This window comes from Carassius auratus, chromosome 31, assembly GCF_003368295.1.
Source record: "Carassius auratus strain Wakin chromosome 31, ASM336829v1, whole genome shotgun sequence".
Taxonomy (NCBI): domain Eukaryota; kingdom Metazoa; phylum Chordata; class Actinopteri; order Cypriniformes; family Cyprinidae; genus Carassius; species Carassius auratus.
The window spans coordinates 12,598,289-12,617,422 of NC_039273.1; the positions used below are offsets into that span (position 1 = coordinate 12,598,289).

General features: G+C 35.9%; 1 protein-coding gene across 7 annotated transcripts in view; it reads left to right on the forward strand.

Annotated features, from left to right (window-relative positions):
- LOC113050567 (putative tyrosine-protein phosphatase auxilin) overlaps positions 1-19,134 on the forward strand; it is a 49,317-nt gene that overhangs the window by 23,851 nt on the left and 6,332 nt on the right. For 6 of the 7 annotated variants that reach the window (XM_026213638.1, XM_026213640.1, XM_026213642.1 and 3 more), the window contains 10 exons: positions 5,293-5,342; positions 5,717-5,865; positions 7,529-7,651; positions 10,192-10,325; positions 11,051-11,245; positions 13,895-14,003; positions 14,167-14,246; positions 15,020-15,213; positions 17,174-17,566; positions 18,657-18,806. In XM_026213638.1, coding sequence (XP_026069423.1) covers positions 5,293-5,342; positions 5,717-5,865; positions 7,529-7,651; positions 10,192-10,325; positions 11,051-11,245; positions 13,895-14,003; positions 14,167-14,246; positions 15,020-15,213; positions 17,174-17,566; positions 18,657-18,806 — 1,577 coding nt within the window. The remainder of the gene's footprint in view (positions 1-5,292; positions 5,343-5,716; positions 5,866-7,528; positions 7,652-10,191; positions 10,326-11,050; positions 11,246-13,894; positions 14,004-14,166; positions 14,247-15,019; positions 15,214-17,173; positions 17,567-18,656; positions 18,807-19,134) is intronic. The other variant, XM_026213637.1, reaches the window with a different exon arrangement.

Genomic DNA, 19,134 nt, shown 5'->3' on the forward strand with positions numbered 1-19,134 from the left:
ACCAGGGCAAACCTTAAAAACTCTCTACTGAGAATACAGCTAAAACCAGCCTAAGCTGATCAGTTGTTTTGGCTAGTCTCCCAAACTGGTTTTTAAGTGGTTTTGACCACTCTCACGCTGGTCTTAGCTGGGTTTTAGCTGGTTTTTACTGAATCCACTGTTTTTAGCTGGTTTTTGCCAGATTCGCATAGAAACATGCTAACAACATGCTAGTTACTCACTAATCAGACTAGAAACATACTTCTAACAAGTTTTAAAGTGGTTTTGGCCACTGTCACGCTGGCCTTAGCTGGTCTTAGCTGGTTTTAGGTGGTTTTCTTTACTGAATCAACTGGTTTTAGCTAGATTATCATAGAAACATGTTAATACCATGTTAGTAACTTGCTAATCAGACTAGAAACATACTTCTAACATGGTTTAAAGTGGTTTTGGCCACTGTCAAGCTGGCTTTAGCTGGTCTTAGCTGGTTTTAGGTGGTTTTCTTTACTGAATCAACTGGTTTTAGCTAGATTATCATAGAAACATGTTAACAACATGTTAGTAACTTGATAATCAGACTAGAAACATACTTCTAACATGGTTTAAAGTGGTTTTGGCCACTGTCAAGCTGGTCTTAGCTGGTTTCTAACTGAATCAACTGGTTTTAGCTCGATTATCATAGAAACATGTTAACAACATGTTAGTAACTTGATAATCATGTCAAAAACATGCTTTTAACATGGTTTTAAAGTAGTTTTGGCCACTGTCACGCTGGTCTTAGCTGGTTTCTAACTGAATCAACTGGTTTTACCTGGATTAGCATAGAAACATGTTAGTCACTTGCTAGCCATGCTAGCCACATGCTAGTCACATGTTAATCATGCTAGCAACATGCTAGTTGTATACTAATCATGCTACAAACATGCTAACGACATGCTAGTCACTTGCTAATCATGTTAATAAAATGCTAGCAACATGAAAATCATGCTAGAGACATGCTAGCCACATGCTAATCATGCTACTAAAATGTTAACAACATGCTAATCATGCTACAAACATGCTACAAACATGCTAATCATGCTAGCAAAATGTTAGCGACATGCTAGCAACATGCTAATCATGCTACAAACATGCTAACAACATGCTAGAGACATGCTAGCCACATGCTAATCATGCTAGAAACATGTTAGCAGCATGCTAATCATGCTACAAACATGCTAGCAACATGCTAATCATGCTAGCAAAATGTTAGCGACATGCTAGCAACATGCTAATCATGCTAGAAACATGCTAACAACATGCTAGAGACATGCTAGCCACATGCTAATCATACTAGAAACATGTTAGAAACATGCTAATCATGCTACAAACATGCTAGCAACAAGCTAATTATGCTAGCAAAATGTTAGCGACATGCTAGCAACATGCTAATCATGCTAGAAACATGCTAACAACATGCTAGCAACATGCTAATCATGCTAGAAAAATGCTAACAACATGCTAGAGACATGCTAGCCACATGCTAATCATGCTAGAAACATGTTAGCAACATGCTAATCATGCTAGCAACATGCTAGCAACATGCTAATCATGCTAGCAAAATGTTAGCGACATGCTAGCAACATGCTAATCATGCTAGAAACATGCTAGAGACATGCTAGCCACATGCTAATCATGCTAGAAACATGCTAACAACATGCTAATCATGCTAGAAACATGCTAGCAACATGCTAATCATGCTACAAACATGCTAGCAACATGCTAATCATGCTAGCAAAATGTTAGCGACATGCTAGCAACATGCTAATCATGCTAGAAACATGCTAACAACATGCTAGAGACATGCTAGCCACATGCTAATCATGCTAGAAACATGCTAGCAACATGCTAATCATGCGAGCAAAATGTTAGTTACATGCTAACAACATGCTAATCATGCTACAAAAATGATAGCAACATGCTAGCAACATGCTAATCATGCTAGCAAAATGTTAGTTACATGCTAACAACATGCTAATCATGCTACAAAAATGCTAGCAACATGCTAGCAACATGCTAATCATACTAGTAACATGTTAGCAAAATGCTAATAATGCTACAAACATGCTAGCAACATGCTAGCAACATGCTAATCATGCTACAAACATATTAGTAACATGCTAATCATGCTAACAAAATGCTACCGAAATGTTAACAACGTGCTAATCATTCTACAAACATGCTAGTGGAATGCTAGCAACATGCTAATCATGCTAGAAACATGCTAGTCACATGCTAGAAACATGCTAGCAAAATGCTAATCATGCTAAAATCATGCTCTCAACATGCTAGAAACATGTTAAAAACTTTGCTAATCATGCTAACGACATGGTAGTCACTTGCTTATAATGCTAGTAATATGTTAATCACTTTCTTTTTTAAACTTCTTAACTTTTCAAACTTTTACATTTTTAAAACTTTTTAAGCTTTTCAAACTTTCTACATTTTTCTAACTTTCTGGCCAGGCTTTTTCAAGCCAACTTAAAGTTTGAAAACAAACTTTACTATCTAGTTTTGTATAACGATTGTTACTATTAATATAACAGGAGTCCTCAATGTAATGACTCTTTTAGATGTGTGTGTGTGTGTGTTCTTGTTTTTGTGACATTTCAGGACACAACTCTGTATAATGACATGGGTATGACACAGGTATTACAAGGAGAGGGTGACTTATGAGGACATAACCCATGTCCCCATTTTTCAAAACGCTTATAAATCATACAGAATGAGTTTTTTTGAGATCGTAAAAATGCACAAAGTTTCCTGTGAGGGTTAGGTTTAGGTGTAGGGTTGGTTTAGGGCAATACAATATACAGTTTGTACAGTATAAAAACCATTACGCCTATGGGATGTCCCCGCTTTTCACAAAAACAAACGTGTGTGTGTCTGTGTACAACACGGCACTCTCAGGAAAGAAGGTACTAAGCTATCACTTGGTACCCTAAGATACAAAAGCTGAAAGGTATGTCTTTGTACCATATTTACCCCTGAATGGTAAAATACCTTAAAGGTAAATATTGGTACTGTAAAAGTACATACAGTATTAGTACCTAAAGTGAACATATTAGTAACTTTTAAATGGGTACCGCCCAGTGAAAGTTTTGACAGTTTATTTCTGAGAGTGTGACATACAGTAAGTATTTAAAATAGGTTCTATGAAACATGAGAAGAACCAGCAGGGTTCTCCTGTACAGCAGGGAACTCCTGTTAACTCTCTGTCACGGATGTGTGTTTTGTGACCCAGCTGGTTTACTGTTATCCAGAGCATACTCTGGTGATACAGGGGATGGCAGAGCTTCCAGAGCTCCTGAACTATTCATGTGCATTTAGCACTCGGCCAGAAGGAAGACATTCAACACTAATGGGCAGACATTGCATGGTGTTCTTATGAAATGTATAATATTACCCCCTATTGACCCAGAAACCGTTCAGATCCACCAGGTTACCTGTGTTGCTCCTAATTGGGCTCAGATCATTTCAGTGAAATGTAAATGTTCTAATTAGGCACATCAGATCAAATTATATAAAATATAAAAACAGCTTTAAAAAAGATAAAAGAAAAAATGAAATAAAAATATATATTTCTTAACCTGTTAACTGTCACTCACATTTTTGAAGATAGACTTGAATGTGCATGATACAAACCAAAATTTTTATAATTCATGACTGAAAGCATTTTGTAACATGATTTTGATGTGCCATTTACATGGTAATGCAATGTCTGATTTTAAAATGGGTTTTAAAGGATGAATTTTGAGATTTTATGTTTTCAAGTGATATATAACTTCTGATGATTCCTAAAATGTGATAGAGAAAAAGGCAATGAGGAAGTATTATTTTTAAACAAAGGTCAAAACTCCATTTGTAATTTAGATTTCTGAGGGTGCACTCTTGTCATAAATTCATCTATTACTTTTCCTACATAATTTCTAACAAAAAAAATTGGTAAAATATATATTTGGGAGTCTTAGACCTTTCCAACGATATATAGTTTGTCAAGATTAGATTAGATTTGATTGTAATATAGTATAGTCAACGTAGGCGTCCCGTATTCGGGACAGGGTGACATTTAACAGGTTAATAAATCATCAGTATGCTGGACGTTAAAAAGTACCTGGGGACTGAAAAATGGCAACATCCATTTAAGCAGTGAACTTATTTAAATAAAACATTTAATTGTGAAATTGTGAGAAAAAGTGAAATAAGATTTCCACTTTTAAATATTGCGTTATAGATATTTTATTTGTCCAATAAAAAATGATTGGGACATGCATATGGCATAATAACCCTGCTAACCTATTTAAATTATCGACATGAGGCATGATGAAAGGAACTCTCTTTCCAAATCTATGTGCCTTTCTCTTACACACACTATTACATTTGTAATGATTAAACAAGCTGCTATTTTCCAGCAACATGTAAACAGACAGACAGACAGACCACTGCACAAACACACAAACACTGACCCTGTAAACTAGTAGTGTGTTTCATTCACCTCTTGCACAGAAGCTCAGAATAGCTTGTTTACATATGATCTCATTAGAGAGATTACACACTTCAGCAGATTACTCAGGTATTGTGGGTGTTGTGTAATGCTGTCCAGTATGTCTACAATTAGTGTTAGCCTCATGAGTCTGCGAATACAATGAATATACATGCCAATTCAAAAGTTTCACCGAAGCTGCATTTGATAGTACAGTAAAATACTGTGAAATATTACTACAATTTAAAATAACAATTCAAATATTCCATTTTAATACATTATTAAAATATAATTTATGTGTGGATAAGATGAATTCCTCCATTCACTAGTGTCACATGATCCTTCAGAAAAAAATAAATAAATAATCATTTTAAAATTTAAAATGCTCAGGAAACATTTCTTGTTATTATAAATGCTGAAAAATGCTTAATATTTTTTTGTGGAAACTGTGGTACATTTTTTCTGTTCGTTCTTTGAGGAATAGAACTTTCAAAAAGGCAGCAGTTATTTGAAAAAGAACCATTTGTAAAGTAATAAATGTCTTTACTGTCACTTTTGATCAATTTATTGCATCCTTGCTAAATAAAAGTATTATTTTATTTAAATGCTGCTGACTTTTGAATAATAGTTATAATTGTATACATATTACCACAATAATATAATAATAATATCATTTTTGCATTTTTAGCAATATCAGAATAATTTAGTGAAATATTGTACCTTTAAAATGGATATGAATATATCTTTTGCTGTTGGTTGTGAGTTTAAATGTGCTTTTATGTGTGATTTAGGTATACAAAAGGAGAGTTGGACATTGTCTACATCACCTCACGTATTATTGGTGAGTAATGTATAATTCTGTGGTAGTGAATGATAACCATGTCCGTATACCACAGTATTTGCATTTACTCTAAGGTATTTACAAATGGATGGATTTACGTGTATCACATACTGTATGTGTAGACATGTTATGTGTGTGTAGTCAAGTTTGAATTTATTTAATGTAGTTGCTTATTTCTCACCCTAAAAACTTTGGTTATATTTATAAGGAAGTTGGTCTAGTTTAAATGCATTTGAAGCATATCCGATACTAATATTGTCATGTTTGAGTTCGGGCTATATATGCTAAATGCATTGTCACGTATTTGTATTGGCCTCATTGGAAATACTAGAAAGAAATATAATTGTCTCCTAATTGTCCTTTCATTCTGTCAGTGATGTCATATCCTGCTGAGGTGGTGGATATGGGCTACAGGAACCACAGCGAGGATATCCGTTCTTTTCTGGACTCACGGCATGCCGACCACTACACTGTTTTCAACCTGTCACAGAGGAACTATCGGGGGGCCAAGTTTTCCAACAGAGTGAGTGCAATAAGCTGCATGTCCTGACTTACATACTTTCAATCACTTTCAAAGACTGAAAATCACTTAAGCTTTGTTAAACGTCCCATTTGGGAAGAAAAAAATGTGATTTCTTAACTACAAACAACATTTGGGGTTTCACCCTAAAAGTAAATACCTTTTTAGGACAAACCATAATAACCATATAACCATAAAAATATGTGAAATTACAACTGATTTAGCAAAAACTAGGAAAATAGAGAACATTGCAAAAAAAGTTTCTTAATCATCCATATCTTTGTCGATGTCCAGTCATAAATTCAAACTATAATTTAAACGTTTAACAAATTTAAACATGAAAAGCTAAATTATATAATATATTATGACATTCGTGCGATTGTAGCTTTGATATGAATATATTTAATGTATATATGAAGAATTAATTCTTTTTTTCCTCATCCCATTCTATCACAGATTGAATCTCATTTATTTTAACAATTTTTGTTTATTATTATTAAAGCCCAGAACACGATTTTCAGAAGAACTCCAATTGGAAGTATCATGGGCCGAGATATAAAATCTTAAAATTGTATAGTTTAAATTGTAATCCATTTTAAATAATTAATGTAAAATATTTATACAGCAGTACCCAAAGTCTCATTAAAAAAGAGTGCTGAGTATGTTTTTCAATCACAGCATTGATTGATGTTAGTTTTAAAGTAAATCATCTTAATAATACAATATAAAGCGAGGTGGCTAACACTTTAGAATAGGGTCCAATTCTCACTATTAACTGCCTATTATTAACCTATTGGCTGTTTATTAGTGACTATAAAGTACATATTTTGCATGACCATATTCTACACAATAATCCTACCCAATACCCTAAACTTAACAACTACCTTCCTAACTATTAATAAGGAGCAAATTAGGAATTTACTGAGGCATAAGTTTTAGTTAATGGTTTTTTAATCACGAGAATTGGACCTTAAAATAAAGTGTGACTGCTAAGGGATACTAACTATGAGTTAAAAAGGAACACATTTCTGGTTCTGTGTAAATGAAGGGGTACTTGAGCCTTATTGATGGGGCCCTGGTGTACAGAAATATTTGGTGGAAACAATGGTGTCGTGTGGAATTCTTGTTCTACGAAGTTCATTTTTGTCCAGAATGATACTGGTGGCTAAGATGATTTCTCTTGCGTTATTTAATTAAATATTAAACAGTGCTTTTCCCATTTAATTAAATAACTCCCAAGATTAACTGCATGACTCAATTATTTCCAGCACTTTGGCTGCATGGCTTATTTGCTGCTGTAGTTATAAAGGATATCTTAGTTCATTTTGGGATCACATGATTATATTCTTATTTCAATGACAAAAGGGGAGCAACATTTATATGTTATTTATTTTGACGGTTTGGCTTAAATATAATATATTTCATATATAATGACGTTTCATTCTTACTCAAATCCCTTGTTGTCATAGGATCTTGTTTTGTTGTTGTTTTTTGACATGCTGCTGTTTCATAATGTACATAAATATTATTTTGGATGTATTTTATCCATGATTATCCAGCTCTTTATTCTTTTTGTATTTCTGTCATGTTTAGTTTGAACTATTTCCTATTTCTCTCACACATCTTCCTATCAGTGACAGTAATTCTTTGTCTCATTTCTCTGTAGGTTTCTGAATGCAACTGGCCTTCCAGGCAGGCGCCCAGTCTTCACAATCTATTTGCCGTGTGTAAGAATATGTACAACTGGCTTAAGCAAAACCCCAAGAATGTGTGTGTGATCACCTGTTCGGTAAGAAGATCTCCTGACGTTCATGTCTCTATGTGTTGTGGACTGTTAAACCAGATTCATTTTCTACATTTGAGTCAGGTTCTTTTCACACTGACCAAAAAGGCTTTTTTTAAGGCTAAATATGACTTAAACCCTTGAAAAAATGTACATTTCAACGTTTCTATTGAAAATATTTTATAGTTTGTTATAGAAAAACAAGTTATGCTCAGAATCCAGAGCCTCAATCATTATAACGGGCATCTTCCTATTAGAGACCTGCACGATTGTGGGACCCATCGCAGCAGAGTGGGGCACGGGACAACACTTGATGGATTGGTAGAGACTCATGTGTTCAGGATGTGGGAGAATAATTAGGGTGTGCTCACACTAGGCAATCTTAACCCCCAAAGCCTGGTTCGTTTGACTAGTGAGATCGTTCCACTTAGCAGTTCATTTATTCCTTCTCTTTCTAACTTGTACTTTATTTGAACAATGTCTAAAACTTGGTATTACAAGCACTTTCTGTGTCTGTTTGCCTCTTTAAAAAGAATCACTTTATGTATCCCCAAATTGTAAGTCGCTTTGGATAAAAGCATCTGTAAAATGATTAAATGTAAATGTCCCTGGCTCGGTTGGAAAAGCGCTGGGATGGAGATCTTCTGATGCATGCTGCATGATTGCATGAATATTTCTGATTGGCAAAAAGCGATAGATCTGTACAGCAATATATTGTGAGAGGGACATGGGGACGTGGGTTACCGCATTCCATACAACTCAAAATAATAAACCACCAAGTTAACAAAATGATTCATTCCACTGTGTTGAGTGAGAACGCTTCTCTGCTGTCTTTACGTGCTATTGGAAACTTCCTTTTTCCAACTAAAAAAAGTCATGATTACGAGCTCGTTGTCTTCTTTTCTGTTAAAAATAACAGTGGACCATGGTTTGTGAATGTTGATGCTAAGCCTAAATAATTTGATCGGGAGCATCCCCGCCAGTGAGCAATGGACTATTCATGATATTCAAAATTTATTCATAATAATAAAAAACTGTGTTAACGCATGATAAAATAATTGTCGGTGATAATCAATTAATGCATAACACGATAATAACAATTTATATATATATATATATATATATATATATATATATATATATATATATATATATATATATATATATATACGGACATACACTCACACACTGTTGTTACACTGTATATTTATTTTTCATGTCATTACTTGTTTTTTTATATAATACTTATTGTATCATGGAAAAATGCTAATAAAATACTTAAAGTGAAAATTTAAATTTAAAGGGGGGGTGAAATGCTCGTTTTCACTCAATATCCTGTTAATCTTGAGTACATATAGAGTAGTACTGCATCCTTCATAAATCCAAAAAGTCTTTAGTTTTATTATATTCATAAGAGAAAGATAATCTGTACCGATTTTTCCCGGAAAAACCCGAGCGACTGGAGGCGTGACGTATGGGCGGAGCTAAAGAATCACGAGCGCGAATAGGCTTTTGCGTTTAGAGCATGTGGAAGCTGTGACATTATCGTGAGGGAAAACCCATCATCCAAAACAAACCATGGCTTACAGCCAGATTCAGCCGTTTATTTATGATCCAGAATCAGATCCCGAGGCTGAAACTGAACGAGAGCAGCAGCAGCAACGACTCGCTCCGAGCGGGGCTCGAACCAGGGTCTCTGGCATGGGAGGGGTCGCACTAACAAGGAGGCAGAGATATTTGAAGCAGTTTTACTCACCACCTGTGGTTCCAACACACGATCGTGACCCTTTTTCCTTGGGATTGCATCATCCTTAAGAAATAAACAATACGCAAATCCGTCGTCAAACTGGGCCTTGTGAACAAGCATCTTCGAAATGCAGAGAACCAACAAAAACACTTGCACAACTCCGTTGATGCTCTGTAAAAATAAACTCCGTCCACTGGTCCCTTAATGCTGTTTTTTTTTGGTAATCTGTGCAGGGTTGTCTTGCCCTGGCAACCAAAAACACACTCCTTTTGTGACTTTTCGCGACGCTCTCGCTCTGATCAGGCTGTGCTCAGCCTCTCTCTGCTCTGCTATACAGGAGCGCTCGCTCTTCTGGCAGAAGTGCCTTAGGACCCATATAAGGAAATTCCGCTCCATCTAACGTCACACAGAGCCATACTCGAAAAAAACTTTCCGAAACTTGTGAGAAACCGGAAGGAGTATTTTGGGAACAAAAATACTCCTTCAAACGTAGAACTTAATTTTTGAAACTTTGTCCATGTTTAGCATGGGAATCCAACTCTTTAACAGTGTAAAAAACTCAGTATGCATGAAATAGCATTTCACCCCCCCTTTAAAGAGGGAGATGCACACACACACACTCAAACACACACACACACACACATCACAAAAGATGCTGACAGCATAAATTAACTTTAATAATATTATATTATATAATATAATGGCTCTTGAGGGCCAGAGTTGAGAACACCTCATATAATATGATATGATATGATAAATCTGTATCCAAGCCTGTCCTAACACTTGTTTGCTCTTTCAGGATGGCAGAGCTCTTTCAGGCGTGCTGGTCTGTGCCATGTTCTGTTTCTGCCACCTTTTCGCCAACCCGGTGCCAGCCATGCAGCTTCTCAGCGCCAAGAGGCCTGGATCTGGCCTGTGGCCCTCCCATAGGAGGTACAGTACAACCCATCAGATTGCTCTGAATATGTATAAATGGAAAAAAAAAATGACTGAATGATATAAATACTCAACAATAATACTACAGTGAATTATGAACTGATAAAATGTATCACTTTGTGCAAGAAATGTCCATTTATTTTCCTGTCAGTTGTAAACAAAAAATAAAATGTTGTTATTCATAAAACGTATGTCACGTAGTAGAGCTGTAAAGAGCACACAAACGAAGGAGAGAATTCCACAAAATTATTTTAATTATAAATCCAAGGAGAAAACAAGGCAGACTTAGCACAAACACAAATGTAACCATTACAATACAAATAACCGATGTCCTGACATTTCATCCTGTATCTGCATTACTGTAAGGGTAGGTTTAGGATTGGGGTAGGTGTACATGTTAATAAAGCATAATCTGTTGGGTAGCATTTTTTGTTGTTGCATTGTGCTACCTACTGTTTCAATGGGAGGTAGCAAAATCTGACAGGGTAGCACCAATCATCAGAATACCAGCATAGGAACTGAACAAAGCATGGAGTATAAATGCCAAAGCAAGTAAGGGAATAATGACTAAATTAATGCAACACAGGTGAACAGAATGACATCATTTAACTTCAGGAAAACTAGGTCAAGGGAAAACTAACAGACACGTAACAGTATGTCCTACACAAGGTATTTTTCCCAAACCCACTGACAGTCTTGTTTATGTGTGTTTATTTATTTAGGTACATAAGTTATGTATGCAGTTTAGTCTCAGAGAAGCCAACCATACCACACTCCAAACCGCTAGCCATTAAATCCGTCACAATGAGTCCTGTACCTTGCTTCAACAAACAGCGCAGTGGCTGTCGGCCATTTTGTGACGTACTTATTGGCGAGACCAAGATATTTTCTACAGCTCAGGAGTACGAGAAAATGAGGTAAGCATGTCTATATACAGACACTCTACTAATGGTTCCTTTAAATCATATTATCTGCCTAACTGAAATGATATGTAATTAATGGTCATATAGCATCCTATCAAATGTGGCTCTTTGTAGTCTTGTTGTCAGTTATGACAAAATTGTTTATTTCAGATGTGGCTTCGAATAAGTCATACAGCCAGGGATTAGCAAAATCAAGAATAGAAACATTCCAAAATCCCATTAATGCGTGTGAATTTAAATTGAATTGGCCATGTCTCACAGGAAGTTGAAATGGAGTGGAATTGATTGAAATAGAATGACAGGAAGAATTCATTAAATTGAATTTCAAAGATATTCAACATAGTCACCCAACAGATCATTACAAAGCAAACTAAACATGTTAACATTAGGGTGCTTTCACACCTGCCTCATTTAGTTCGGTTGAATCGTACCAGAGTTGGTTTCCGCCTTTGGTGTGGTTCGATTGGGCAGGTGAGAAAGAAGCAATTGCACTCGGGTGTGGACTAAAAGCGGACCAAACAAGCTTAACGAGACCTGCTTGAAGAGGTGGTCTCGGTACACTTTCAAACGAACTCGAGAGTGGTTAATTTGTGGTGAGAATGTGATCCGACCCAACTGCAAAAACTAATGATCATTTTTGGGCTAAACCAGCTGCCGTAGTCAGCTGCGTTGTGCATTATGGGATGAGGAAGTGTTTGTTGACAGTTTGCACTTTAGCATGGCAGCTTGTGGACAAACTTGGAGTAATGAAGAGGTGCGGAGCCTCATAGAAATTTGGTCAGATGACCATGAGCATGTCAGATTTAAGAAGAATTAATGCACGCCTCCGCTTGAAGTTACGAGGGATTCCCGCTCGCCGTTTGCAGTGCATTAGAACCACTGATCTATATATATAACTGGATCGCTCATCGTGTTCTAAACTGCCAACAGGCAGTGAAGCCACCGGAAGTGTTCGATCCACCATCTTACTAATCCCTGTAAGCAGAGAGCACCATTGAGTTACATTCAAACCGCTGTCCTAAAATAACTCGATTTGAAGCTGATCAGTCAAACGGGATTCGTTTTTATGTTATGTGTAATGAAGTAATGTTTACTTCAGAAGTTATCTTCAGTGTTTACGGTCTTTTGGGACAGGATAAGCAATATATTTAAATCGTGTTGGTGGTGTGTCTGCTGCGCACTGACGACACAGGTGTACTACTTGATGTATAATTCTGAAAAAAAAAAAAAAAAAAAAACAGGTAACTATTCAGACACAAAAATGGCTTATTTCTTTATGAACAAAATTATTCGGGAATTATTAAACAAACATATTAATATCAGAAATGGATTTCAATATATTATAATGAATTATACAATTATGTTGTTAATATTTCTCTATAATGAAATAAAAAATAATAATTTACTATCTGGGAAATAAAGCTTTGTATTTATTTCTTAAATCTGTACTGTATATAGTCAGTTATTTCTCTGAATAAATTCAGATTTCAGAACGAACACTTTGTAGTTTGTTATATGTGTTGAGGTCGTGTCCGTCTGATGTTATCATATTCATGATGCTCACTGCTGTAATGAACGTAGCTTTTTAATAAGTAGGGGAAATTCCCGACATTTAAAAAATAACCGTTTACATGCCTAGGGTGTTCGCATTGTAATAATGTACAGTGATACTTCATATTTATAAACACTGACTTGTTAGGGGATGTTTTCTCATTAAAATCATACAAATTCCTATTAATTCAATGGAATGTTTTCGCACACTAGGGATTACCAATATGGCGGCGCAGCGGCTTCACTTTAATGACGTCATGAGCAATCCAGTTCTATATTATAGATCAGTGATTAGAACGTTGTTTTCAAGCCGCATCCGCGCTTCATTATAGAAATTTATTTTTTGCATATTGTGGTGTATACAAACAATAGATTATGGCCAGGGACAAAACCAGCCCACGCGGTCGTCTCTCCATAGTTGTGTTGTCTCCGTGTTGTTTGCTGGCTTTTCCTCTTATGTTGGAATATTCCCACACGTAAATTCTGACCAATCGAAAAGCAGTTTAGGAAATACATCATGGCCAATGAGTGATGTAGATGTTGTCATGTGACTACATTTTGGTTCGTTTCAACTGGTACGGACCAAAGCAATCAGTGTTGTGTGAAAAGACTGAAAAATGCTGAAAATGCTACAATGTATAATTGTTTGCCCTTGGTTCGGACCAAATTAATCGAACTAGAGATGTGAAAGCACCCTAAATAAGCATCTAGTCATCTGGATCCATAAAAAAAAAAAATCCACCATATGGTCCATAAAATTTTTATTAATTTAATAAATATAAGTTATTTTAAAGATTAATAATTAATATCATGTAATGTTGTTGAAATGTTGAAAAACCCCATGTGTTGTTTGTATGCTGAATACATTTATTTATAAATCATACAGAAAAATGAAATGTATTATAAAAAAAGACACTAAACACTAATTCCATTTTAATAATACTTCCATGAAATTTTTTACTTCCCTAAAATATTTTATTGTATTTTATTAGGCATTTAAGAATTGCGTAAAATATGGTTTATGTAGCAATTAAAAATGATTATATTTTTTGTATACTAGTGAAGTGTCTCTTCATGTTTGTTGCTCTAAAGGGAACACAGAGTTCAAGAGGGCAAAGTGGTCTTTCCTGTGGGAGTGAGTGCCCAAGGAGACGTGGTGATTTCAGTCTATCACATGCGTTCCCATGCACTACAGGCCAAGGTATGAGACTGATAACTAAATGTTACCCCTTTTTAATTTAAAGCTGCAGCAGAGAAGAAAACTATAGATGAGTCAGAATTTGTAGGCTTTTTGTTCTTGCTTGTTGTTAGTGACTGAAAGGTTGCAACATCTTGGCAGTGTATAATGTCAGGTGTGTTCGCAGGTAACAAACACCCAGATATTCCAGATTCAGTTCCATACTGGTTTCATCGCCCCAGGCACCACTGTCTTAAAGTTTCTGATGTAAGTGTTTTTATTCACTTATTTCATTATCATGACATTGTAGTCTGAAGCAATTAATCTAGCTTTCCAATTGATGCTAAATCCTGCTCCACATAATGTCTAGTCATCCTTTGCCTTTTACGATCAATATATCTTGTTAAGACAATAACTCTGATTTCCATGAAAAAGATTTCTTGCTGCTTTATCAGGTGGTTAGCACATCTGAATGGGGTATAAAACTTCTTCAAAAATTTAATTTTATACAACATGGAATATTTGTGCTGTTATTATAGATTTGTCACACCCCAGAACTATTAAATACACTGCTAAAAGGTGATTAAAAATGATTAAGCCTTTCTTCCTTTTTATATTTTGAATGGACTTTTTAAAATGAATAATTATTAATTAAAATATCATAACTCAATCTTCTAGTGGAAAAAGTCAGACTTCTCGTTAGTGACGTATGCAAGACTAAGTATGCTTAAACACCACCCCTTCACAATGGACTAAAATCTAATCAACAGCCAATGCATGGAACCAAGACCTGACCTACATTTTTGATACACATGCATCATAATACAGAAGTAAAGATCAATCACTTCTTCCATTTCATTGCAACTTTAAATATACAGTATTGTGTGATCAGTATAACACCCCATCATATAAACTTTCCCTTATACATTCATAGAAATTTTAACTCAAAATATTTGAAGTTGAAAAAAAAAGTTGATGGAAATGTTGTTTAACTATTTGTAGCTCTGCACTTAAGTCTCTGTGTGTGTGTGTTTATCCAGGATGGAGTTGGATGCATGTGATTCTCCAGAAAAATACCCTCAGCTGTTTCATGTGTTGTTAGACATTGAGGTTGAAGGTACAGAGAAACAGAAAGATCTCACCCCACCGTGGGAGCAGCTCCCCACCAAAGACCTGAACCCAAGTGTGCTTTTCTCCTGTCATCAGGAACACCAGGATGCACTTGCTATTGCAGGTAAAACATAAATCCTGTATATTACTATGCCATTTAATGGGCTATACAACACAACATTTTTGTTTGCTGAATATAAAGTTAAAGCAACATTTTTGATAATTTTTGGCCATTTAGTTTTCTGACTGCCATGTTATGAGACTTTTGTATCCATCAACTAAAAAGTATGAGAACTGTAAAACATGTAGTGTTTAATTGAAAAAAAAAAAATCACCCTTTTAACGTATTTCAGCAAATGCATAAATGTTTAATTGAAAAAAAGAAATCACAATTGTTGGAATTGTTTGTGTTTTTTGAATATCATAAATAGTGTAAAGTTTCTTAAGATTACATGACTGCATTTTTTTTATCATAAATACAGTAAAAATAGTAATAAATTGAACACTTATTACTATTTAAAATAATTATATGTTATATATTTTATATTTTGAAATGTAATTTAATCCTGTAATGGGTTTTACTCCAGTCTTCAGTATCACATGATCCTTCAGAAATCATTCTAATATGCTCAAGTCCTCAATAAATTTTTCCTAATATTAGCAACATTGAAAACAGCAGTTATTTTATCATTTGGATCAAAATATTAATTCATTAAAAAAACTAAATCGGCAAAAGGTGACAAAATGGCCTTGTGGAGTTTGGTCACCATTAAAAGCTCAGTAGTTTGTCCCTCAATAGTCTCAACCTCAGACGTCACATCCACAGATCATTGGCTTAACGTCAGATGCATACGGCACACAAAAGTGGTAACATTTCAGGAGTTTCGAGGTTGTCGGATTGGTTAAATTATACAGGATTTCCGGTGGACACGTCGCGTTCTTTAACGTTCTGCCTGGATACAAAGATTACGTGATGCCAAACCCCCTCACGAAAGAACGTGAGTTTACAACAGTTTACAACAGTTTACAACTGTGACGACAAGCGCTTATCAGGATCAACTAAATGCTAGATTTTCAAAAGCATGTGAAATATTTGAAGTTCGTGGCATAAAATCTTTAGAGTATGTACGTATAAATTTTAAACACCGGTTTGTTATGTCGACATTTCCATGCCCCAAAACATCACGATGAATGAAACAAACTCTGATTACCGTATTTTCCAGACTATAAGTCGCACTTTTTTCATAGTTTGGCTGGTCCTGCGAATTATAGTCAGATGCAACTTATTTATCAAAATTAATTTGACATGAAGCGAGAGAAATGAACCAAGAGAAAACATTACCGTCTCCAGCCGCGAGAGGGCGCTCTATGCTGCTCAGTGCTCCTGTAGTCTACACTGAAATCATGGAGCGCCCTCTCGCGGCTGGATACGGTAATGTTTTCTCTTGGTTCTTGGTTCTAAATAAATGCGATTTATAGTCCAGTGCAACTTTTTTTCCTCATCATGACGTATTTATGGACTGATGCGACTTATACTTGGGAACGACTTATAGTCCGAAAAATACGGTAGTTGTTTGGAATTTCGTTCAGCCTTGTCCAATGAAGGCTGCCATGGATCCCAGACCTTCAGCAGTCAGTCTGAAGGTCTGGCTACACGAGACTAGTCCCTCAATGACACTTTAAACAAGCCAACTCCTCAGTCACTCGCTGGCATTGTGTCAATGTCTGTGCCCCATTAAACTAAACATCATCTGTTTAATGTACTTTATTCTCTGCTGAAAAGATGAAATGGAGGGCTTGGACTTGGAAGGTAAGATGTAGTGTAGGAGGCTCGTGAGAGTCAACAGAAAATAGCTGATTGATAGATCTGTAGTTGACCATTGAATTTAGTAAATTATTTGATGAGTAGCTAAAAACTAGTGACAATGATTTTAGCGGTACAATGTTGTTATGTTTCTCACATTAAGCTGTCGGTTGTCTTCAGAAACATTACAAATATTTATTGATGTTGATGTTGTTCCCAACATAATTTGATGTTATTTTTTTTTTTTTAGATCTAACCATTTCTCCGTTCTGTCCTTTAGATCCCGCACAGGGCCATGGGAGTTGTGGAGGCAGAGTGGGCCCTAATGAGGAGAGCGAACCATCAGATGATGAAATGCTCTCCCTTTCTAGTCAGCAGAGTAACACGAGCAATGAGAAATCAAAAGCAGCTAAGAAACTAGAGCCCCATCCTGCAGCGTCCCCTCCTCCAGCAGCTGAGGAAGTAGATCTGCTGGGACTGGATGGTGATGCAGCTACGGTTCCTCCGTCCTCCCCACAACCTCCGACCACCAGCTCCACCACAGACCTTCTGGGGGACCTGTTTGGAGCTCCCCCCACACCACAGCCAGCCAGCGGCCCCACTTCTGCGCAGTCCACCCCGCGGAGATCAGCAGCCTCCTCCTCACCTGGTCCATCACCTCGATCTGGAGACAGTAAGTATGTTTTATGTTCGTTTGTTTTTCAACAAAAACTGACAGTTGAACTAATTGAGCGGAGATGTTCGTCAGGAGTCAGTGAAGTGGAGCAGCATCTTGGTACAGTGAGAAATCTGAATTATTCTTTTGAGTGGGATCCATTCAACATCAAGACACAAAATGGAGACACAAATTTGTTTAAAACTACTGTATCGTGGTAGATTGCTTTTATAAAACATCCAAATTCAACTAAAAGTTGCTTTATTAATATGATTATTTATAAATATTATTACTTTACTACTACTGTACTACTAATACTATTATTATATTATTATAATTTTTACTATTATTTTATTATTATCGGGGGTTTTTTTGACTATAAGTCACACCTGAGTATAAGTCGCATCAGTCCAAAAATACGTCATGATGAGGAAAAAACATATATAAGTCGCACCGGACTATAAGTCGCATTTATTTAGAACCAAGAACCAAGAGAAAACATTACCGTCTACAGCCGCGGGAGGGCGCTCTATGTTTTCAGTGTAGACTACAGGAGCAATGAGCAGCATATAGTGCCCTCTCGCGGCTGGAGAAGGTAATGTTTTCTCTTGGTTCATTTCTCTCGGTTCATGTCAAATTAATTTTGATAAATAAGTCGCACCTGACTATAAGTCGCAGGACCAGCCAAACTATGAAAAAAAAGTGCGACTTATAGTCCGGAAAATACGGTATGTTGTTGTTATTAATAGTAATAAATGACAATAATAAACTGTTTTTTCATCAATAATGTTTACACTACCATTCAAAAATTTAGATTCAATGTATATTTTTTGAGATATTAACAAAGGTTGCATTAAATTGATCAAAATTAAACGATTTAATGTTAGTAATGTTAGGAATATTATAAAAAAAATATATTTAAATATATATTTAAAAACATGCTGAACATCAGAGAGTGCATTCGATTAACTATACTATTACTAACTATAGGATATTTACAATTACCATAAGCATATAACAATAATATACCATTTTATTGTCTGTTTTCCAACAGCTTTGAACTTGTTTTAACCAATTTCAGCAAAAGTCCTTTTTTTTAATTCATCAGCTTTCGACCTGTTTGGGTCTGGGCCTGCTCCCGCCCCTAAGCCGCAGGACTTCATGGGGGCTTTCCTGGGTCCAGGTAATATGGGGCAGCCAGACCCCTTCCTGCATGCTGCACGATCTCCGTCTCCTACAAAGCAGAACATGGGCATGGGTAAGGCATGTGCCTTTGCCTCTCAGTGCTGTCAGTGTGTGGGCAACATCACCATAACAACCAGCAAAGCTCTTTTGTGTTAAATCCTTCAGAATATGATTAGCAAAATAGCCTTGCAAATGTATCTCTGTAAAACAGCTCTGTAGTAAATGTCATATTTAACATTTAATGTTTGATGTTTTGGAGAAAGTGGAATTAATATTGGGCCTTGAGTTTGATGATTTATTTTAAGTACAACATGTGCTCTGTTAAGGACAACTGAAACCCTGTTTTATGTATCTGGGAATATGCAAAGCAGATTAACATCAATATGGAATAAAGCAACAAC